Raw genomic sequence first — 23,806 nt, 5'->3', positions numbered from 1 at the left:
TTAAAGCCATTCAAGTCCCATTGTCCAGTTCTCACAAAATACTAACGAATACAGGCAACTATCTCCTAGATAGTTTGGAAGACTGCTGCAGCTCCTGTGCTAAATAAGAGCAATATATTGACACGTATTAGAAAAAAGTCAATGCCATAAGGTAAAGGTCAGATAGAACACATTCAGTTGTTTTCCTCACATCTTTTGGTAAAAGGGTCTCTTTTTGCACTGCCCAGTTCCATGCCCTTTGCTAGTATTAGAAAATGAACTCTTGTAGGATTAATACTTACTTTCATAACTATATTCCTAAACACTAACTAGTCTATGACTATTTCTATATACATACTTGTTAAACTTTAAAGTAACCTACACTTGCTTTCTAAATTTCATTGAAATAGATTTGGATTCCTTTTTGTTCCCTGAAGTCAGCTAAGTCACAGAAGACTCTGCTGTCAGCAAAATAGAATAGTAAGCAAAACAGATAATATCCTTTCCTTAGCTCATAAGAACAGAATACTGATACCTTGCACACTTGATCAGCAAAGAAAGCCTGCCCTTTTCCAGTCATGGGAGTTGAAGTTGATGAGTGTGGAGAGGACAAGTCATTAAGCTGTAAAAGATTTTTTTATGAATAAGTATGTATATGTACACATAACTACCTCTCCAATATGTGCCCATATATATATATACTCACACACAGAGGCATTAAAGAGTATTTTTCCCTGCACCAACATAAGTCACAACTCTAGACTATTTTCTAAGAGCAGATCTAATTATTTAGTGCTTTTCTGAGTCAGTATAACATAAGGATTGTGGCTCTTACACGGGTAACATTCCAGTTTAAGATTAAACCTACTTAAATACATTTATATAGTATCAAAATGCATATAATAATGTGTACATATATGTGTGTGTGTGTGTGTGTGTGTGTGTGTGTGTATAATCAAAGTAAGCAGAATTATTTACTTATTGAAATCAACAAAACCAGGACCACTTCAACTTGAGCTGGAAAAACCAATTGTACACTAACATTTGAACAGTTGTATCTTAGACCATGCTGTATTTCAAGCAATTTTGCTTAGTTAACACAACCAACATATGCTTTCATGGTGTCATCCTAATGTCAGGAAAAGCACTCACGGTAAGACAGGTATACAATATAACAGTGACAGAGCAGATCTAGCTCACATAATTTAATGTTCAAAATGTTTTACATCCCCTAAAATTATCTCAAAATTGGTCTTTTCTTTACCTGAATAGGACTGATAGGAGGAGGTGGGGCTTTGCGTTTTTTTGGAGTTCCACTTCTTTCTGAACTTAATTTAGAGCCTTGATCATGCTGAAAGTTTCACCAGCCAGAAAAGGTAGGTTTGTTAGTTTGGTTAGTAAAGTCCGAGCAAGTTGTTTTATAAAAATAAAATAAAATCCCACATTAATATCAACTTTAGCAGCTCATGCAGTGCCTTTTATTCCTATGTAAAGACCACATCTCTACTAACATAAAGATATAAAACATGCCTGACAATAAGAATCTGCTCCCTTGTCATCCATGCTTCAGTGAAAACAAACAAGATTTAGTGAAAAAGCAGAAGCTGACAACAAGTTTAGCACCAGTGATCTGAAATACTTCCATTCACATATAGCCCAGTCATGCTCTTCTTCATGGCTACAACCTTTCCTGTCTACTAGCTTCTGCCTGAGCTTCCTGAAAAACCCACCTCCTCAATCAGAGAAGGAATGAATGAATGCACTGCACCTTCACCTACTTCCCAGCCACCAGCAGGTCTACAAGGTTTCCTTGCACTCCAAGACATGATACTAAATAAGAAACGTAAAAACTAATTTAATTGCCAAAATCTGTTGGGATTGACACAGGATGGGATCTCCAGGAACCAGAGATAACCTTCAATTACATGTATTAGAAATGGGGAATTTTTCCAGACCATCTTCTCTACAATTTGAAGAGGTACGGAGCGCAAAAGCCAAGCTCCTGCGTTACACATGAGAAAAGCACACATGCACATACACGCTTGCCCCCCCTTCCTTGTCTCACCAAGAGTGCTGGCTGCTGACACAGAGAGAAGCTCGGGCTAAATGCGGTATTTCTGAAACACATTTCTTAACTAAGCAACAAAAACCTTTCACATTACATAGTAGTCAGGGCAATGCATCTCACACTGGCATTTTCTATTGCTTTCCAGTCCTATCAGTTACTTATTCTTATGGTACAAGTTTAGATAGTCTGTGTATTTTCAAAACCAAAAGCACAAATACCTGTTTCGCTTTTGTTGGTGACTTTGTATCTGTGAAACAGAAAAAGAGGTGGAATAAAGAACAGTTAACAAAGGAAAAGTTATTTGCCATTTATAGCCCACATCTCAGCTCTACTTCCTGTACAACAGTTTGGTTTTTGAATTCCTGTCTGAAACTTGAGAAATATAATTTCCAAATTCCTTTGGAATAACATCCTTTCTCTGTTACTGTTAGGGTTTCATATTGAGATAAAATCTGAAGAATCATGACAAATTTTCTTCTACTGTAGTGTTGCACCCTTCTTCCACACTAAGCTTCCTACTTTAGAAATCCATCTTAGTTTGACCATTAAACCCTCTGCCTGTTTCAGTTCCTTCTCCAACCCTCTACAGAGGGGTTATATGTTCTACTGACTGTTTCACCTAATAAAAAAAGAATCTATTCCCAACTGTATTCAAAACTTCATAATGCTGCTACATCCACTTACCTTTTCTTTCTCCAAAACACCTGTTTTTGCCCTCAGGGGTTTATCCCATGCTAAATATTACTATCTAGGGCAAAGAGCTTTTGGGAAGTCTCACCCAGATGATCTTGAAAATGGCTTTTGCAACATTTCAGGCTACAGTGTGAAGCAAATTTGTTCAGTGTTAAACATACATGTAGGCTATTCAAAAAGTGATCAGCCTCTCTTACATACCCACATCCTGAGACAATTTAGATGACAGCAGATTCTGGATCCCTGTGTTCTCAGAGAGCTTGGAGTAATGCAGGGCGTTCTGTCCAAAGACATCTACCAGACTGACATCTGCACCTCTTCTAAGGAAAGCTTCCACCATGTTGAGGCTACCAGCTTCACAAGCCATCATCAAAGCAGTTCTGAACAAAAAAAAAAAAAAACAAAAAAAACCACCAAAACCAAAGAGCATACTCTTTAATCAGTTCATATTTTCAGGAAAAAAAGTGTGATGGTTATTGTGCAATAAAGCCCCTCCACCTCTTCCTCATACTCTCCAGGTGCAAGGACATGTCATTTCTAAAACTAGCTTCCTTGAGGCCAAGAGGAGAGTCATAGATATAAATGGCTGCAGGATAGAGTCAGACCAACAAATCTCACTGCTACACTACAATTACAGTGGTTGCACAACACGAAAGCCTTTATTTCATTGCTGCTCTCCTTCACATGTTGCTTTTGAAACAAAACAGACAAACAGATTTCAACCAAAAAGACAAACAAATCTCAAAGATCTTCAGTGAGTCCAAGAGATGGGTTTGACCTGAAACTCTGTACTACTGTCAGCTTAATAAAAAAAGGGAAAAAAGAAGTCCATTAGAGCACAAACTTTTCCCTTTCCAACACAGGGTAGCTACCCAGCTGCCAGATCCTACAGTAAGGGTAGCATGTAGAAGGAGTCTTTTCCTAACAGGTTGTATTTGCTTTTCTTAGTTACTTGAAGAGATCATAAGAGATGTACAGAATAATTAAAAACACAAAAACCCCTCTCTTTTCAAGCATGCTCTAATATTGCCTTCCTAATTGGGCATAATTCTTCTTTCTCAGCATGAAAATGTGTCTAATAGGTTGGCCAAGTTTACTGCCAAACACATTCTTCAGTGCAGATTTGAAGTTGAAAAGTTACTACAGTGATAATATTTGCTAAATATTAAGACAAACATTTCTCTGATGAATTAAACATATTCCCTGTAATGGGTGAGCCCTGGAGAGCTGATGGCTGCTGCAGTGCTGTTAAAAACTAGTGCTGAGTGGCAACTTGGATAACACTACCAGAGTCACAGGGAAGGTTTTAGTTTACAAAACAATTCATTTAGTCTGAACAAGATAGGAATCTCAAGATGCCGTTTTCAAAGGTTATTTCCTTCTTCTCCCAGTAAGGCTTCTCCTGTTTCAGTAAAATCTTAAACACTACTGTGAACATGAAATGCACAAGTAGTCACGCCTCTTACCATGATGAAAGCAAGAAGTAAATCAGCATATTCCATATTATATAATTTTCTTGCCTCTACACATAATACTTTCTTAAAAAAGAATATCAAAAATGTTGAGTCCTATCTATGACAGAAACTCCTTCATCCAGTTAGGGAAGAAAGTCTCAACACTGCCTGTTGAGTAAGTAGTAAGAGAGAGAGGGGAAGGCAGAGGTCCCAGAATTTGCAGCACCTCAGGTTCAAAGCACTGATGAGGCCACACAAAGACAAGAAAGCAGCTTTCTTTAGAAAGCTGAAAAAAGAGCACACTAATGAACTTTGGACTGATAAAAAACAAGTTAGGGCCCAGTCTTATTCTCACAGGTGTTGCCAGAGAACAGTATCAGCATTGTATCACATATAATAATCAGCATTGTTATGAAGTGTAAGTGCAAAGTCAACTCAGTATCTTATCTTACCTTCACAGTTTAACCAACTGTTTATAAAACAGTCCATAATTTTCAAAGACTCTTGATCTTTGTCAGTATCATTAAAACAAGTGCATTTTTCACTACAAGGATGTTGCTCTTTAAGAACAGTTTTCTGATACATGCACTATCTATTAATGCAAAAAATCTCCAATTGGCACCTCCTAAAACAACAGCATCTCCACTATAAAGCTTTGCTGTATTCTTCTCTTGCTGCTGTGGCTGTATTATGGTAGAAAAAAAGAACCCTCCAAAGATTTTGCTTCCAAGTAACAGTTACTAACTCATTCCAAGAAGAGAGCAGCATTTCAAACTGGGACACTTACAAAGTGATGTATGGGTAAGAGCTATCAATCAGATTTGTGTAGGAATCATTTAAAAATGGGATATACTGCTCTGTAGCCCAAGGGAAATCTTACATGCACATTAGTTTTATAGTTGCATAGTTTCTGCTTAAGCTTTCCCTTTAGGCAGAGCTATATAAGCCTTCTCAACAATCAGGATGTCTAGTACAGAAAGCATTATTTCACCAAACATCAACTATTTGGGGAAGAATTTGAGGAGAAAGCTTCATTTGACAGTCAGCCTCGGGGAAGAATTAGTATGTTAAACTGCTGTACCTTCCATTTTTATCCCTGGTGTTGATGTCTGCTCCATGATCCAGAAGATATTTACAGACTTCCGTATGTCCATTTTGCACTGCAAGCAGCAGTGGTATGTTCCCATCCTAGAAATGCATTTAAAGAAACTATGAACAATGTTCCATCCACTTATAAAGAACACTCTGAGATTTAAACTCAGCTGTGAATTTTATCTCCACACAGCGTAAGTGAGAAGCTATTAGTGCATTTTTCTTGTGTACCATAAATGTAGCTGAGTTTAATTACTTCTTGACTACTGGGGAGGATGGAAAGCATAAGGAGGAGGAATGCTTTTTGCTTTCATACTTCCTTTGTTGTTTGCTCAATGCTAAAACACAGTGATTTTGAAACTACCCAATACCTTTCAGTAGCTCCACAACAGAATTAATAATTTTAACTAAGTACAAGGCAAAAATACAGTGTTTCATAAAATCACAGAATAATATAGTTGGAAGACACCTTTAGACATCATCTGGTGTTTCTCCAATTTGTTCTCAATCCAAAGCGAGACAAACTTCAAGTTAAAGTACCTTGCTGAGAAACTTGTACAGTCAAGTTTTAACCATCTCCAAAGATAGAGACACTGTGACATCTGTGGATAGCAGTTCCAGTGTTTGACCACCTTCAAGGTGAGATTACTTTTTCCCTAGTACCCAGCTGGAATGTCCCTGTTAGATTCACTTCCCAAACTCTGACCATTGCTTATCATCATTTTGTCATGCATGTCTGAGGTTGGTCTGTCTCCCTCTTTCTATGACCAACCATGATGTTGCCTAAGACAATTTTAGATACTCCTACAGCCTTCTCTTCTTAAGACTGAACAAACATTTTCTGCTTTTAAAACACATCTGCTGAAATTTTAGGTCTGACATCTGCGACATACTTGGTTTTGTTAGAGAGACCAGATAAAAAGAGATAGATCAAAGTCAAAAACTAACAAAATGTTTGAGTACTTTTATGCTTTCCCACATAGCCTGCACTTCTGTTGGGTCCACTCCTTCTACATTAGAGGGTTTTCTGTGACACAACTGCATCATGCCCAAAACCAGACCTGGCTGATTGCAGACATTTCACAGCATTGAATCCCTGAGCCTTTAGACTACACCAAGTATAATTTTTCCCCTCAAGCTTATCATACTATGGTTGGGCTTTTTAAGAATTTTGCACTACTTACTCACACACTGAACTTTTTCTAAGCCTACTGTAGTCCATGGAGAATACTTTCAATTATGCTTTGAACATGTAAGAACTGTTTCTAGCTACTTGTGAGAACATCTCGATTTAATGATCAGCAAATCCTGCCACTACACTAACAAGACTGTGAAATGCCTCCACACTTCTGCTACAGCAAGCTGCAAAAGGAACTTCCTCCAGTAGAGAAATGCATGAAGAAATATAAGCACAGGATTGCTTTGAACTGCCGCACTGAGACGGAGGGTGGTAAATGCATGGGCTGGAGGGTGGCAAAAGCCCTGAAGTGCATAACTGGATAAGAGATACTTACCAAATCTTTAACATTAATGGGACATTTGTGTTCACACAGAAATTGAACTGCCTGAAGACATCCACAAGCAGCTAAAAAAACAAAAAAAACCCCACACAAACAAATTTAAAAAAAAGACAAGCATGAAAGCCCATTAAACCCATCCCATTTTCAAACTTGGTGTTCCCTGCTTCCACTTGCAATACTGCAGCATTACAGTGGAGTACTAGACACATAAATTCTAGGCTGAAAAGACAGGGGTATCAAGCACAAGAAAATGGATAGTGCAAGCTTTCATAAAAGAAGTTACCTGCATAATGCAAAGCTGTTTTCCCAGAATTGTCAGTGCTGTCTGCTGGACATTTACTCTGCACAGTTCAACAAGGAGAAGAAAAAAAAGCAATTAGAGAAATAGAAAGAAAATAAAACATATGTTTGATGCTGACAGAACGCTGAACATCTTTGAGAAAAGGTTTTGTGCTGCTTCAGGAAGGAATACTGAAGGAAGGTAGAGCTTCCCTCTCTACCAATCTGATCTTTCCTTTCTTGGTACCAGTTTATACTGAAGCCATAGGAAATCCTCATGATCAGAGAGCTAACCCTAAAAAATGTTAAAGTTTCTGAATAATTCAAATCAGGAAATAAAAAAGGAAAGAAACTCCTTTATCTCAAAAAATAATTTTTAACATTAGAATAAGAGCTAAAACAGTCATATCCTAAGGCAATTAGTCTTGCATTTCTTTTTTATTTCATTGAATCATAGTATCATAGAATGGTTTGTGTTGGAAGAGATCTTAAAGATCATCTAGTTTCAACCCCCCACCATGGGCAGAGACACCTTCTACCGGACCAGATTACTCAGAGTCCCATCCAGCCTGGCCTTGAATACTTCTAGGGATGGGGTATCCACAACTTCTCTGGGAAACATGTTTCAGTGTCTTACCACTCTCTAAGTAAGAACTCCTTCCTAAGATCCAATCTAAACCTGACCTCTTTCAGTTTGAAACCATTGCCACTTGTCTGGTCACTACACACCCATGTAAAAGTCCCTCTCTGGCTTCCTTGGGGGGCCTCTTTAAGTGCTGGAAAGTGTTATAAGGCCTCCCCAGAGCCTTCTCTTCCCCAGGCTGAACAACCCAAACACTGTCAGCCTGTACTGATAGAAGACAGGCTCCAGTCCACTGAGCATTTTCGTGGCCTCCTCTGGACTCACTCCAACAGGTCAGTGTCCTCCCTATCCTGGGAACTTCAGAGCTGGGTGCAGAGCTCCAGGCTGTTCTCACCAGAGCAGAGCAGAGGGGCAGAATATTCTCCCTCACCTGCTGCCCACCCTGCTTTGGATGCAGCCCAGGACACATTTGGTTTCTGGGCTGTGAGTGCACATGGCTGGGTCACGTTCAGCCTCTCATCCACCAGCACCCCCAAGTCCTTCTCAGCAGCGCTCCTCTAGATCTGTTCATCCTCAGCCTGTGTTGATACTGGAGGTTGTTCTGACCCATGTGCAGCACCTTGCACTTGGCTTTCATGAGGTTCCCATGAGCCCACCATGGTGTTTCCACTTCCATTGAATGCATTAAGGCTTCATTTGCATTTTTAAAAAACTAAAGCATCAACAAACCAGTTACATTTTGTCATATGGTATCAGCTACTGCTGATCAACCTAGATTTCAAAGTAACAAATAATAATAATAAAAAATATTTCTTGTTTTGGTACAGATTTTCATTTTAGTTACAACAGAGATTATAGAAACAAAAATTCACTGATCCCAGCACTGCCAAGACCACCTTTAAAATGTCCCACATCTCTACGTCTTTTAAATCCTTTCAGGTGACTCCACTACTTCCCTGGGCACCCTCTTTCAATGCTTGACAACCCTTTTGGTAAAGAAATTCTTCCAAATATCCAACTTAAATCTCCCCTGATGCAAGGTGAGGCCACTTTCTCTTGACCTGTTGTGATATGGTCACCTCTGAGCCTCCTTTTCTCCAGGCTAAACACCCACAGCTCCCTCAGCTGCTCCTCACTGAACTTGTTTTCTAAACCCTTCAACAGCTTGAAAGCTTCTTTGGACAGGAGAAGACAAGAACCCTGACATTATAGTCTTCTAAAAATCAAACATTTTAACTTTTTACTTTTAAATGTAACATTGCCTCCAACATGCCTATGATTTTCTAGGAAAACAGGATCAATCACATAGATTACCACATTCTGTAACAAAAACGTCAGGCTTCTGTCTGTGTAAAATCACTATTTAGCCTGTTTTAGTTCAGCACCAGTCAGATGTGGGAAACACACCAGTCCCACAGTCAGACATTACTCACACGCACACTTTGGTCCACAGAAGTAAGAAGGCAATCCTAAGAGCATGAATTATTGGAGAATATTACCCATGGTCTTGCATTTATGAACGTGTTTTCAAATCTGCACATTTAAACAAAACCAGAAAATTATCAACAAAAGCACTCTGTGGTTGCAGCCAGCAAGTGAAAGGGCAGCAGATGTGCAGTGTTAAACACACATTCGTTGCTGAACTGCTGCTGCTGCTGCCTGCGATGCCCCCAGTGACGGCCTGATGGTGCTGTTTGTGCTGTAAATGGGTTGGCATCAGCAAGAGTAGAAAGTGGAAATGAAATAAGCCTCAGTGACTAATGACAACTCTTCCCAGGTGTGCAGGAGTAGGGGAAGTCAGCTTGCAATGAGTATTGAGGTGGGAGTCAGTGAAACTGGACCCAACAATGTCAGACAGACAGGGGCCAGTCACAGGACAGGTGGTAAGCTCTGAGGTAACCAGGCAAAAACAATTCAGAGGTTGGGATATGGGATCCATTCTCCTTCTGTACCATTATGTTCTAGTGGGGTTGTTATTCATTATTTCATCTGCAGTCTCAGTCTGTATTCATGATTTTATCTGAGACTTACCGATAACTCCAAACTTAGAAAACTCTTGTTTCATTCCTCTGATCATCACCATGAAAATGTACCAGTATTTCTGAAATGGAGCTGAGATGGACAGTGACTTTGCTTACTAATGCCCATCTTTGGCTTCAACACTATGAGCATCTTCTATTAATCTTTACTTTTGTTTTTCTTATTTTCTTTCCCCATTCTCTCAACTCTCTTTCTAGTCCCTCACTGTCCTTTACCTCATTTCATGGAGGATTTGACTGTTTCCTTATTTCAGGATCTAAACTACTATGGTTTTTCCTCCTTTTGACTTTCAACTTGACAAATATTTCTATGGTGAACAGACAGAAAACATTCCAGTAGAATAACATCAGAAGCCCTTCAGAAGTGAAAAATCCTTTTCCCCTATAACTCTCCAATCCACCTAATTCCAAGTCATCCAACCACACAGACAAAACAGAGGAAGTCAGAACGAAGCTGCAACCTGTTTGAAACCCAACCCAGTATGTCAGATCAGGTGCACGTAGAAAACTGTGTCAGCAGACCACTCAGGGAAGATATTACAATGTTTTCTATCACTCATTCACTGTGCCTGAAGGGTCTTTAAACTCTTTATGTTTAAACTCTTGATGTCAAAGAGACAGGACAACAGCATAGCAGTGGGGTGCAGATTATTAGCAGAAAATGTGTCAGTGTTTAGTGGACCCAAACGAAAATTTCAAAAATGAAAATTAATTTCATTTTTACTTTACCTGAAGTAACCTCTTAATGCAATCAGGGTGGCTGTTCTTTGCTGCAAGATGTAAAGCACTGTGTCCTAAGTGAATAAAAGCAAAGCAAATTCATTATTCAATCATGTCAAAGCACAGGAATACTATTACATGATCGTCAAAGGCAAGATCTTGAATTATCCACCTCATTCCTATCACGACAAATAAAAAGTAAGGGTAGAGAAAATAAGATAAAAAACATCAACCAGAATGTTCTTACAACTGTTGTTCAGGGAGGTAACAGAATAATCTTAATGTCTTTCTTCACACAAATGTCTTTCTTCATACAAAGGAGTGACATAACATTGTGTCAGACTATACTTTGGCAGAAGTAAGTCTAAGATTGTTATGTCTTGTTTCTTAGAAAATAATTTTCCTATATTACTCACCCTTCCCGCATAAAGATTTCTGTCAGAGTCTTCATGACTTTTGCCATGTGGCCATGAAAAATAACCGAGCACCAAATTCATCAGCTACCACTACAATAACTTTGCATAATCCATGAAGTGTATGAAGAAGACTCAAACAGGCCTACTTTAGGTTCCCTATTCAGTTATTTTATATAGCAGCTGTGAGCACATATCAAACACAGGTCTACATCAGTTTGCATTTCAGTTTATTTATTTAGCACCCGTGAGTTCATATTTAGCTATGGAATACAATGATTTACTGTCTATGGATTTATGATGAAAGACTACAGTCTCTCCTCCAGCTTCATCTTACAGGCCATCTGAAAAATTAAAGAGGTCAAGACAGGAAAAGAACTAATTATCCATGTAACGAAGAAAAGAAGGAGCCAAGATTTAGTATTCAATAAGGACAAAGACACCTATGACAGCAAACTTTCAGTGCAAATAATGTGACTTTTACAGACAAGGATTTCTCTAATGAACACTAGGGTTGATACTCTTGGGTGAAAGTAGGCAGGCAGCCTCTCACTATCCAAGCAAATGATAAATCCTAAGGCAAGATGAAGTATGAATCCTGTATAACAGTCTGCATTAGGTACATATATTCTCTTATCATTTTGTATAATAGGAATGCTTCTTCCAAGATCACAGGCTCTTCCTTATAGAGGAATGTATGACAGAAATTCCCTCAGGCTGCAATCAGTGGCCAAAACAGAACCCATGAGCCCAACATTTACAGATAATTACTGGAGAGACAGAATGCTGACAGCTCATCCAGGTGCTCAGCTAGCCAGAAAAAATGCTGGGCACAGACTTCATGGATGTGTCAACAGAAATCTATTAGGAAGAGCTCGCCAGTTTCAAATTCAGCTCCCATCATTCTCTTAGAGGGGTAGTAATTAAGACATAGGACTTTTGAGAACTGAAACAGCATACTTAATAGCTCTTAGCTCTGTTTTGGCCTGTATCAGCTGTTTTCACTATGTCATAATCCTGAGTAAATGTGTTACTGCAACACCTATAAAGTTAATAGGGTTAATAGCTTGGATAAACATAAAAGCAACACTGAGGACCTTGATGTAACCTATAATAATAAAGAGAGTTGGGGAAAAAGGATCTTTTTTTTTTTTTAACTTCAAATGTGATTTGAAAAAATTGAGCAACTATTATACATTTGGAGTTCACTATAAATGCCGAAATCTATAGTTTTAGGACAAAAGTTTTTAAGGACTTTAGGCTTTTAGGACTTTAGGATCTGAAGTCCTAAAATAAGGAATTTATTCCTATAATAAGGAAATACTCTGTGCAGGAAAGCAAGTACGCCTAAACCTGCAAGTGTTGCAACTGCTTTTCCTATACAGTGTGTGGGGAAAAGCAATGTTGTCAAATGTTTGATTTCACTCTGCACATCAAGAACTACATACGAAAATGGAATATTATGCTATCTGTATAGGTCCAGAGAGGCATACCTGCACCATCCTGGGCTGTCACATCTGCACCATGTGTCACCATGATCCTGAGGCACTCTGCATGCCCTTTCGTGGCTGCCAGGTGAAAACTGCAAGAGAGCATTTACATGTCACTTTTTTATTAAGATCTCCTTTCTCTTTCATTCACAAACCATGTATTGCCAAGTTGTCCCCTCCCTGTCCTAAGACCTTTTGGCCTCCCAAGAACATAACAGCTCTGAAAGTGAGATGACACAGCAAAAGGATTTTATAGTTATACTTTCATACTGAAGCTCAAATGTGTTACACTTGGGGACCCTTACTACGAGAAAGATACTGATGTGGTGGAGGATGTGCAGAGAAGGACAATGAAGCTGGGCAAAGGATTTAAAGAACAAGCCCTAAGAGTATCTAAGGGACCTGTGAGTGTTTAGCCTGGAGAAAAGGAGGCTCAGGGGAGACCTTACCAAGCCACAGCCCCTGAAAGGAGGGTATAGACAGATGGGGGTCAGGGTCTGCTCCCAGGCAAAAACCAACAGGACGAGAGGAAATGGCCTCAAGCTGTGCCAGGGCTGGTTTAGATAGAACATTAGGAAAAATTTCTAGACTAAAAGGGTTGTCAAGCATTGAAAGAGGCTGCCCAGGCAAGTGCTGGGATCACCATCTCTGGAAGGCTCTGGATGTATTTAAGAGATGTGTAGATGTGATACTTGGGAGGGCACATGGTTTACTGGTGGACTTGTGATGCTGGGTTAATGGTTGGACTTGATGATCTTAGAAGTATTTTCCAGACTGAAGAATGCAGTGACTCCCTGATTTGACACAGGCTGCTGTCTCATTAATCTACACCACATACTTTATGTACATCTAGTCCCATGCAATTTCTAAACTAACATCTGTAGTGATGCAATATATTCCCAAAGAATGCCTGGGCTTGGGGAATTAATAAAGAAAACATTCACAATAACTGACATAGCCCTAGTCATTTTAGTCAGTCCTGATTTTCCTTGTTCAGTGGACAAAATTTAGTTTCTCTAAGAGGTGACTCTACAATTTCTTAATTAAACTGAATCAAGTTGTGCTCCTGCACTGCCCTTTACAGAGCTCATCTTTCCTTTGTGAACAGGGGTGTGTGCTGGGTGTGTGTGTGCAGGAAACACCTTTTTGTATCACCTGGAGAAATGAAAGCTACTGGATATTGATGCCAGTGATGTACTTTTTCCACTTTTGCTTTTTCTGTTCATCTCAACAACCTGCTTATTTAAACAGTGGAAAACTGCAGAGGTTACCAACCACACCACAGCAGGAGGCACTCTACAGTACCAATTACCTAAGACATAATTACAGAACAAATCAAAGAAGTTATACTGAATTCGAGCCTTTTTTCAGCTGAAGGTTCATGTTTGACATCCTCATGTTGGGCACCTCAGGACTGACAGAAACAGTTTTACAAAGATGTTGCTGACTTCATTTTGCTCTGAAGCAAATATGAAGGAAAAGCTTCAGAAAATAGAGTTGTTTATATCCTCCTGAGGCACAGCATGCCAATATTGTCAAGTCCTAAGATAGGGCACAGTACCAGCAGACATACTGCTACCACATGTGTTCTACCAATACCAGCCTGATACACACGGTGCAGTTTTTCAGAGGGAGTAACATGAAAAACAAATCCCACTTCCAGTTGGTACTATACTGTGTGAGAAAAGTTAGGACTAGGACTTGACTTGATCAACATGCCCCAGACTGAAAGAGCCAATATTGCTGGGACAGTTTTTAATATCTTTTAAAGAAGATATCGAATTTTTAGGATCATTCCCCTGAAATCTAAAGGGAACATCATAAATAACCGCACCACACCAACAACTGTATTCAAGAGTTTACATTTTGAACAACTGTTTCCTTGAAGTGTTAAAATTAACACTGAAAGTTCAGCCTGCTAACCAGGGAAACATAGAATAACAGGCAGGAATGAAAGGGGTATTTTCAGCCACAGAGTATGTGAACTGCAACATTGTTTCTCTAAGCTGTACACTTCTTCGCAGCTTTTTTGAAAACTCAGCAGATAGACCTACAGACAAGAGCTGGCAAAGAGTGGACAATTAATGAAAACAGGAGAGTTTCTGGAACAGAGTCCTCTGTCAAGGACAACAACCATGCAACTTCCTACAAGGAGCCCTTCCACACTGGCTGCTACTGATTAAAAATGGCAGAGGGGCAGTGCTTAAGCTTTGAACCATTCCCTGCAAATAGAAAAAATATTCTGTATGTTCTGCTCATGCTAACTACTGCCATAAACAAACTGAAGAGTTAACACTTCCAAGAGTGCAAGAAGTACTGCTGTTGTCTGTTCTCTGGTCATTCAAAATCTAAACTTCATGTCCTCTGTGACCAAGGCAAAGTTGCATAAACATTCTTCTTTAGAAGAAATGGTTTCTCAGGCTCTGGGAAAATTGCTGGGAGAGGGACATGAGAGGAGTTTGACAAATTCCAACACCTCTAATTTAGCCAGCACAACACACCAGTAAATACCAAACAGATATATTTGTGTAGACACAAAATACAGTCAAATTTACTTATATATTTGGAAGTCTGTGAAGCATGCACTTGGCTAACTTACACTTGACAATATTCATAGCAATAATAAATACCTGAATAATAATAACTTGGCTAAATCTGGGGCACTGAGGTTTTATGGACAGATTGCTTAGGATGGTGCCAAATGCAACATGAATACGCAGGGCTAAAGAAGTTTTATTTAGGCAAAATCAGACTGCAAAAAAGTACCAGAGACAAGAAAAATTAACTCTTTTCAGGTTACACTCCCATCAATTTATCAGTCCTACCAATGAAAACAATTCCCATGGCTGTTCTCAAAAAGTCATCACACAAGCAGATGCTTTATTTCACACAGACAAAAATACTTCAGAGTAAGAAAGGCCTGATTAAAAATATTCCTTCTCCCAATTGATGGGGATGGAAGAAACATCATCTTTAAGCAGAACAGGTGGTGCTAAAGAGGAGAGAACATATATCACGGTGAAGATCTAACAAAAGTAAAAATATAGAAGCTATGTGGAAAGCCCCATGAAAAGTGAGAGTTAAACCTTGTCATCCTCAATCATTCATACAGTGTCCAAAGCCACAGAACATCGGGCTGCTCCAGCTCCCTCAAAACTGCTTGCTGTGTGTCTCCTCCCTGCATCCTTCTATTGCTACTATCTGTCACATAAAGCTGTAGTGAGACTTTTTTTTTTTTTAATAATCTAAAAGCAATTGGGAGGGGAATAGGGGATATGATTGTTTAGCTGCTGGTTTAGTAAATGGATCTGGCTTATCGGAAGTCAACCCTGCCCAAGAGATACAGAAGAGAATGACTCCAGATTGGGATGAACCTATTACAAAATTCAGACTATTTAAGTCTGAGTATTTAGAGAGTGTTGGGCAAAACCTTCTCCTTTAGGAGTAATTCTGATTTTAAAGTTATAGCCTCTGCTTTTTTCTTTTGAGAGAAAAACAAACAAACAAAAAACCCCCAAATACTCCACCCAGAACAAAACAAACAACAAATCCAAAAAAATCTGCAAACCCAAACACATGAGTAGTAGACACTGAGGACTTCTGAGTAGCAAGGGAGGCTCTTTAAACAAAGAAGCCTGTAGACTTTCATTTCAGTACAGAATAATTCTTTACAAGCTACATAATTTCCTAAAATATTTGAGGCGAAAGCTGCAGGTTTCCAAACACTGGAGTTCTCACCATCTGGACGCCTTAAGCAGTGGGTCATTTTACTTGCATCTTCCACGAATAAACTTCCCTTGATATGAAAGCAAACAACTTTTCCTCCCATTTCCTGGTTGTGCAATAACGTAGGCAAACAAAAAGAAACATGTAAGGCTTGACTTGGACCAAGGGCCACACTGAGGGTTGGATTCTTATTCAGCTTAAAATCCCATTGCGACATAGTTAATTTTCCCTAACAATGGATAAGCCTATCATTACCACTAAGAGCCACATCTTGATACCCCAGCCTGAACTGATTTGAGGTAGAATTCTTTTATTGCTGTAAAACATTTCTATTCTTCCTGAGGGGCGGGATGATGTTTTATGATTGCATCCAGACCCTCCAGCACAGCACAGCAGCTACCCTTTCCCAGTGTTTTTTCTCACTGGATATAGAAATTAAGCAAGTCAGCATTCAAGACCCACTGCTGCAGCAGATGATAAAGATTAGTTGGTTGACACTGATTTTTCATACTGGGAACATACAGGTCTCATAATTACTCAGCCCGTACAAGATAAAGTAGAAAATTATGGGTTTTGAGAGGAATGTAAAGCCCAGTTGGAGTAAACAGGCCTAGAGAGTAAGAACAAACTTACAGCAAAATTTCATCAAGGTCAACAGCTTGGAGAACAGCTACAGGACTATCACCTCAGTGTTGTCAGGACCTCAAATTCCTTGACCCAAAATGTTACTCAAATAAAAAACTCATGCTCACAGATGCTTTTTATGACTGAACAGAGGGGACAATTCTGTATGACATCCATGACCTACTTTTAAACAGCAGATTTCTTACAAATAGGAAATGCCAACTGGTGAAACACTTAAAACTGTCCTAACCCAACTAATTTCTTCTTCAGGGCAAATGATCTTTTCCACATTTTGGTTGCAAAGTCAGGCTAGCAAGGGAATGAAGACTTCTTTAGCCAGCATCTGACAGACAAAGCATAATGTTTCAGACAGAGCCGGTCTTTGCTAAAAGACTGAGATTGAGTGTTACCAGCAATTATGTAAATGTCAGTCTAACTCAGAAAACTGTAATTTTTACTACTTAGCTCACATAAAACATTTCTTTATAAATCATTACACCACAGGCAGAAGAACAAAAATAATCCACATTTAAGGATTAGTCGTGTAAACCTCGAACTGACTGCACTTGCTGAGGTCGTGTTAGCAATAAGACATGGGTCTGGTATATCCCGGTTCTCTGTTTAACCATTTGCACAGACACTTCCTGCAAAACTGAGCACAATCCTGTCTTACTGACTATTATTTTGACAGCTGGCTTAAAACAACTGGGTGGTCCATACATCTATGGAAAGTGCTGCAAAAGTAGAGTGGAACATGATAAAATAAGAAAAAATAAATATCAAGTCTCAATTTAAGACAGGAACCTTTTAACAAGGAAATTTTCATCTGTGAAAAGAAAAACAGGGCTGAAGGGGAAAGCAGAAAATTACATCCAACTAGAGGGCTCAAGCTCTGTTTGGCAAGGTCACACTTCAGTTTTTTTCTGGGCAGAATTAGCATTCTCTATCACACAAATTTTCTCCAGAGCCTGAAAGTAGTCTGACACATTACCTACCAAAATCCAAAGCAAATAAAGAACACGGTGGAATTATGGATGCTAATGAATATATTGTATTTGCTATTTCCTATTATGTATGGCAAATATGGAACACAGTCAAACTTCTGTGCAAGCATATAATACTATTGTTCTCTGTCATTTTAATCTGAGTGCTCAGAAAATATTTTAAGTGCAAGAATGTTTGAAATGCACCATGAACTCACATACACTCTTTGTCAAGGTTTATTTTGAGTAAAAACATCCCTCCTCAAGACAGATAATTCTTCTTCATTTTCTAATGGATGTCACCCCTTTGTTGACTTTTTAAAAGTCTAACTTGCCTGCCAACAGTTTGATGATTTATCATTTCCCAACTGACCAATACCTTCACACAAACAAACAAGTCTGATAAAATAAAGACACAGAGCTGCTTGGAGTATTGGTAATGCAAATAAAAAAAAACCCATATAGAAATGGAAGATATTCAAGTTTCAACACTACCAGATCAGACAGGCAAGCAATTCACCAGCTAAGTCAGAGAGAGACTTACTGATAACCTGGCTTTATGTCGGGATTTGAGCTTCTCCACATTTTAGTAGCAGCACCTAGCTTACAGTGTATATTATCTCCCAAAGCCTCAACTCCCACTTTGATAACAACAGCAAAAATAAATACAGTAGATGACATCGGCTTTTCACTGCTTTCCACCACAGGCTGAGTGGCAAAAATGCTAAAATTCCCAAGATCTAACCTGGAGGACAAAGGGCCATTAGTTACCATTGAGCAGCACATTCTGTGGAGGTAGAAATGCTGTCACACAGAAGGAAATCTGCTGTGGTCTTCTCTCACATGACCAGTCACTGTAGAATACAGTTTACTTATCCATGAAGGGCCTGAGATTTTATCAGCATAAAAACAATTTTGCAAGTAAGCTCTTTTTGACACATCCTGAATCTAATTAACAGGAAAATGATTGCCTTCAGATTAAAACACTGGGAAGTCCCAGAGTGGTCCTGGAGCTGGAGGTGTCTTCTTCCTTCCTCTGCCAACCCAGAGAGGGCTTCCAACAAATTAGTAGCTTGCTTTTTTTCAGCAAGGACTGCTTTTAAGAGCAGCATGTGCCCGGTTCTGCTTCTTCCTTGCACCAGCAGATGTAGGTAGGTAACTCTGTGGATGGTGAGCTGATACAGGGAACAAAACCAGCTGAAAAACAAAGCTTGCCTTTACTGTTCCATTGCACAGCACCGCTGCATTCATCCTGTCAGTGAAAGGAAAGGAACAACATGTAGAATTTCACCTTAAACCTAAAGACTAAGATTAAACTATGAATGTTTTGCTATGAAAGTAAAAGAATCTTTATCTTTTCCTGACTGCATTATGAAGATACAGTTACTCATTTGAAACAAATATGTCTTAAGAACAGCCAGTCACTTAATTGTGGAGGAGCCGTATACAGACGTTTGGCAGACCAGACTGCCTTAAAGGAAAATCAGACATCTGCAGGTAATAGCTATCAATACTTACTAGTTCTTTAGGTTTTTTTAATTATTTTTTAAACAAATAAAATTATAGCTTCACACTGCACCCATTTCATCTCCTCCTCAGAGAAAACATCACAAGTGTGGCTTTTCAATAATGCTGGCAGTCCATGTCATTATGCTGTCACTCACACCTCTGCAGCCAGAAGAGTGGAAAAATCAGCTTATGAAAAACAGTTACAGGAAATACATTTGGTTTGAGTCAGATCTGCTACCAGTATGAACTGGGAAAATTATGTATTCAAAGTTTTAAGACATTCAATCAATGAGTTACTACAAGCAACTTCTAGAGTACAGGCAGATTAAGATTTTAAGAAGTCGACATTGGCAGGTATGGATTTACTATGAGCTGTGAGAGACTTCCCCCCCCCTCCCCTTTAGCACCAGCCACTGCAAAGTGAAGTGCTGCACATAGACTGTTTTCTTCTATTTTAACATGAGATGGCATCTGCCCTCCACGCAATACACCCTCTGGTAAGAACTCTGCATGCCACTTCTGTGTTAGCATGTATTCTGAAACAGCTTTCAAAAAAGAAAAAAAAACAAACCAAAACAAAAAACCCCAACAAACCAACCAAAAAATGCAAACAAAAAGACCACCACCAAAATCAAAACAAATGCAGTTTTCACATAAAGTTTCCAGCTTTTCGTCATCACATGAAAAGTCTTGTTTCAATCACAGACGCCTCAAGGTACAGGATGTTAATAAAAGGCAAGCCTGTTTAATGCCTGTTTTCTTACTAGAAAGAAAAGCCATTGCATCGTGAAACACAGGAGCTGGCAAGCTACAGACTCCTGATTTCAGCCTGCAAACTCAGCAAAAACATCCACCCAGCTGCTTTTCAGAGAGATTTCTGAGATCCCCAGCAGCTTTATATTTTTCATTCTCAGGTTGTGCTCCAGCAGTTCCATTTTCATATAGTTTTCTTTGGCAAACTCTATTACTACATTATCACAAACTCCCACTTCAAGTCTGAAATGTATAGACCTCCCTTTCATGTTTCATTAATTGTAAACATAAGTACTCAAAATTTACATTTATCATATGAAGTTTCTTGCACAGTGTCCATTTTTAAAGTCCCCCAATACCAGTGTCAGCAAATTGCAACAGAGATTCTGCACGGTCAAGCTCAAGGGCACTCTTAGGTGTTGATAGGAAGTCTGAAGTTTTGCCATACTTCTTTTATTTTTGGAGATGCAGGGCAGAAAAATGAACAAAGTACAATAAACAGTGAAGTCTCAAAAGTTTAAAGAGCCCAGAAATCTGTGCAGTGTGGCCTGCGTCTCCAAAGCCAGGTACAGAGGGATGAGGAAGAGGCAGGGTGGGAAAGATTCCTGCTGATAATACTTTCTTTGAGAACATATCCCACATAAAATGTTCAAATGAGTGCACAGTCACCTTCTCAATACATATATGTCTTATGGAACAGTATCTTTTTAGCATAGGATGAAATCCCTGAGGATGGGCCCAGATCAATATAACTTCCTTTGTGAGCTACGTAAAACCAGCTAACCATCTGCTGCACTGCCTTGCAATGCCAGATAGAGCTCAAATCAAAATTGATCCCAACAATGAGAGCAGTGACTGGCGTCTCCCCTGACCCTCATCCTCCAACACAACTCACTTGGTATTGCTGACTATGGGCCAGCAAATGCTAATAAACACCTTAGTACATGGAAAGTCATGAATATGAGACCAAGGAAATCCCAAACTGTGTTGGCATAACAAAAGGCCAGGAAAAGGCTGGAAAGCAAGAGAGAAATTGAGTAAAAGTTAATCTACAAAAATATTTTTGTTGCATGAAAATCCAGCAAGGCTTAAGAACTGCATGTAGTGCTTCAAGAACAAAAGAGCATGGATATCCTTAGGGAACAGGAGGGACACTGACAAAGGGTAGCTCAGGCTTATATGCTGCACTTGATGTTTCCGTGCCTTTTACACTTACAATACTTCACACCTCTTCAGATTTGAAGCAACAGAACTGTTCAGATATATTTATTTTTTTATTAAACTGTGTAAACTGAACTTCTCTTACTTCATAGGAGAATTACAAACGAAGTGCAATAATAATACTTAAAGCATTTAATTTACTAGTAACATATTCTTCTGAGACCACTGCTTAGTATGGCCTCTTAATATTTCTTTTTATAGACTTTTTAAATTATTATGGCAAAACCCTTCTATTTTGTATTTCAGAATAACTATACTACTAAAGCTTTTTGGATTCCACATTTCTGAAAGGTGTAGGGACTGGAACACAGGTGTGTGTGGCAAAAGGCAACTTCAGAGTTTTTCTGCATTTTCCAATTAGTATTCTCCTAACACAAATACACCTGTAAAACAGGTAGCAGAAAACACCAAGTGATATACAGGCCCAATAGATAAGCAGCCACCAGCATAGTCTATTGCCTGAAACCTCGGTCTTAAGCTTAAAAAATAAACAAAATTCAACATTTGCACATTGCTCTGTTTTGGCTGCCTGTTCCCTTTCCAGATTAGAGTGCATTTTTTAAGCCAGTAGCAGCCAGTGGGTATAATTAAAATCTACACATACAGCTCATTTGGTTGCATAAGTCTTTGAAAAACATGTAGGACAACTGCAGCCCATTATGTCGATAGAAATCTGAAAAATAACTGCAGCCTTAATGCTGTCCCCTTCAGCCTTAAAGAGCCTGATTCTGGTCTGACTCATGAGAGGCATGATTCCCTCATGGCTCTCCTGCCAGCTCAGACAGGAGGAGTGCAAGGAGCAGCCCTGTGTTCCCCACAGGGAGGTGGGGCACTGGGTTTTGCCTCCATAGGAGCCAAACTGCAGCTGTTTCGACCCAGGCATACAAAAACTTTCAACCACCCAGGCTATGCTATGATCCAAGCAACAGACAAACTTGTTGAAAGCTGGTCAGGCCTGGTAAAATCTGAGTACTTAGCAACTCTGCAAATGGAGCTGCTTTACAGGGAATTCCAGTGGCTGCTTGATGCTGCATTACAGGTTTGGCTGATCCTACCTGGTCAAGAGGCTCACAGGCTATCCAAATCTGTACCAGGCCTTTCAGAAGAGGAAAACCAACTAAAGAGCATTTTCTGTCTCTTCAAAGGTGGCTTCTTCCCTTTTTCTTTTTTAGCAACATGAAGGCATGACACTGCTAAAACGTCTTACAGAAGTTGCTTCAATAATGTGTATTATAAAACCTGAATGATGTTGATTTCAAAAATATATGTAAGAATGAAAAATGGGATCATGAAGTCTCTGAGTCTAAGTGAGGGGTCATGTGCTCAAAAACATCAGAAATAGTCTACATAGTCTCAGTCAAGAGGCAGGTACAAAACACTATAATGAATTCCACTCTGTGGATCTCATTTAAAAGGCTGCAGGATTGTCAATACAGTGGTGTTTGTATGCAATGTGGATTTTTTCATGTATCACAAAATGATAACATCAAAGTTAAATATTGCTCCACTGTTATGGAGATAAGACCACTTCCTCTCGTACATTAACAATTAGCTCATACTGAATGTAACAGAAAGGTAATTAGCCCAATTTAGTATCCTGGCAGTAGACAGCTTTGTCCAGCCATGGCCTAGGGCGCCATTAGAAATTCTAAGTGTTTTTCTAAAGTGAAAAGCAATTTTTCAGGAAACTTAATATCAACATCTTAAATTATATTCATAACAATGGTGCAGAGCAGGGTGGGACAAAAAAAGAACAATAATGATTTGAACCTCAAAAGAACTTCAGGAAAGATTTGGAGAGACAATCCTTTTACACATAGATCCCCCATGAAAATAAACTTTACAAGAAGCTTTGGAATAAGAACCAGATTTCAGCCATTTGTTGGCCAGAGATAAACACAGGTTGAGATACCTGTGGTCTTCCTTACTTTCTCCATGTTCTGAAACTCAGACTATCTGGACCATCATAAATTAAACACTCATAGAAGTATATTAAAAATATTTTTCTCAGAGATAAAGTGGAACACCAATGAACTTAATTCCTGGAGAGGTGACAACACTCAGGCAGCAGACCCTTCTTGTAATTCCTACCCTGGTATAATTTTCAAAAGACAGTATGCTAATATACTTTCCTATTTCAGTGTTTAAACGCTTTTAAGAAGTGACATAGAGTCTGTACAAAAAAAAGTCTTCTAGAGCATGGTGTTAGACTGAGGACCTCCAACTGAATGCCCCTCCAGGTGAAAGCAAACTGTTACCCACACTCAGCTGCTAAAGGAGCAAAGGAAAAACACTTTGGCAATGTTGATGGTGGCATGACTTCGCTGTCTTGAACTCCAGTTCCAAAAGAAGTTCCAGAATTTTTGTGGCCCCAGCAAACATGAAGCAACTGAGTTTAAAATCTCTGTTGTCAGGAGAAAAAGTGCCAGCAAGACCTCAATCCTGGACATGAGGAAAGAAGACCTCAGGCTGCTCGGGGAATTAGTGAATAAAGTCCCCCAGGAAAAACAGTTTTGAAAGTGTTGGGGTTAAACAGTCCTGGTCACTTTTTAAGCACCACCTCCTAAGGAGCAGGAGCAGGCAATTCCAAAATGTTGGAAATAAGCAGATGAGGCAGAAGGTCAACTTTGCTGAGCAGGGATCTTCTTTTGGAGCTAAGG

The 23,806-nt window shown here is 39.3% G+C and overlaps 1 protein-coding gene across 5 annotated transcripts in view; it reads right to left on the bottom strand.

Moving 5' to 3' along the window:
* Nucleotides 1-23,806, bottom strand: part of RAI14 (retinoic acid induced 14) — an 87,949-nt gene that overhangs the window by 7,409 nt on the left and 56,734 nt on the right. For 3 of the 5 annotated variants that reach the window (XM_071580114.1, XM_071580117.1, XM_071580116.1), the window contains exons 4-12: nucleotides 12,334-12,422; nucleotides 10,437-10,501; nucleotides 7,090-7,147; nucleotides 6,801-6,871; nucleotides 5,276-5,382; nucleotides 2,942-3,120; nucleotides 2,266-2,294; nucleotides 1,244-1,330; nucleotides 515-601 (exon numbers count right to left, since the gene is read on the bottom strand). In XM_071580114.1, coding sequence (XP_071436215.1) covers nucleotides 515-601; nucleotides 1,244-1,330; nucleotides 2,266-2,294; nucleotides 2,942-3,120; nucleotides 5,276-5,382; nucleotides 6,801-6,871; nucleotides 7,090-7,147; nucleotides 10,437-10,501; nucleotides 12,334-12,422 — 772 coding nt within the window. The remainder of the gene's footprint in view (nucleotides 1-514; nucleotides 602-1,243; nucleotides 1,331-2,265; nucleotides 2,295-2,941; nucleotides 3,121-5,275; nucleotides 5,383-6,800; nucleotides 6,872-7,089; nucleotides 7,148-10,436; nucleotides 10,502-12,333; nucleotides 12,423-23,806) is intronic. The other 2 variants (XM_071580118.1, XM_071580119.1) reach the window with 1 other exon arrangement.

Source organism: Pithys albifrons, chromosome Z (genome assembly GCF_047495875.1).
Source record: "Pithys albifrons albifrons isolate INPA30051 chromosome Z, PitAlb_v1, whole genome shotgun sequence".
Taxonomy (NCBI): Eukaryota; Metazoa; Chordata; class Aves; order Passeriformes; family Thamnophilidae; genus Pithys; species Pithys albifrons.
The sequence above is the reverse complement of the archived record's forward strand: the minus strand, read 5'-3'. Positions and strand labels throughout refer to the sequence as shown.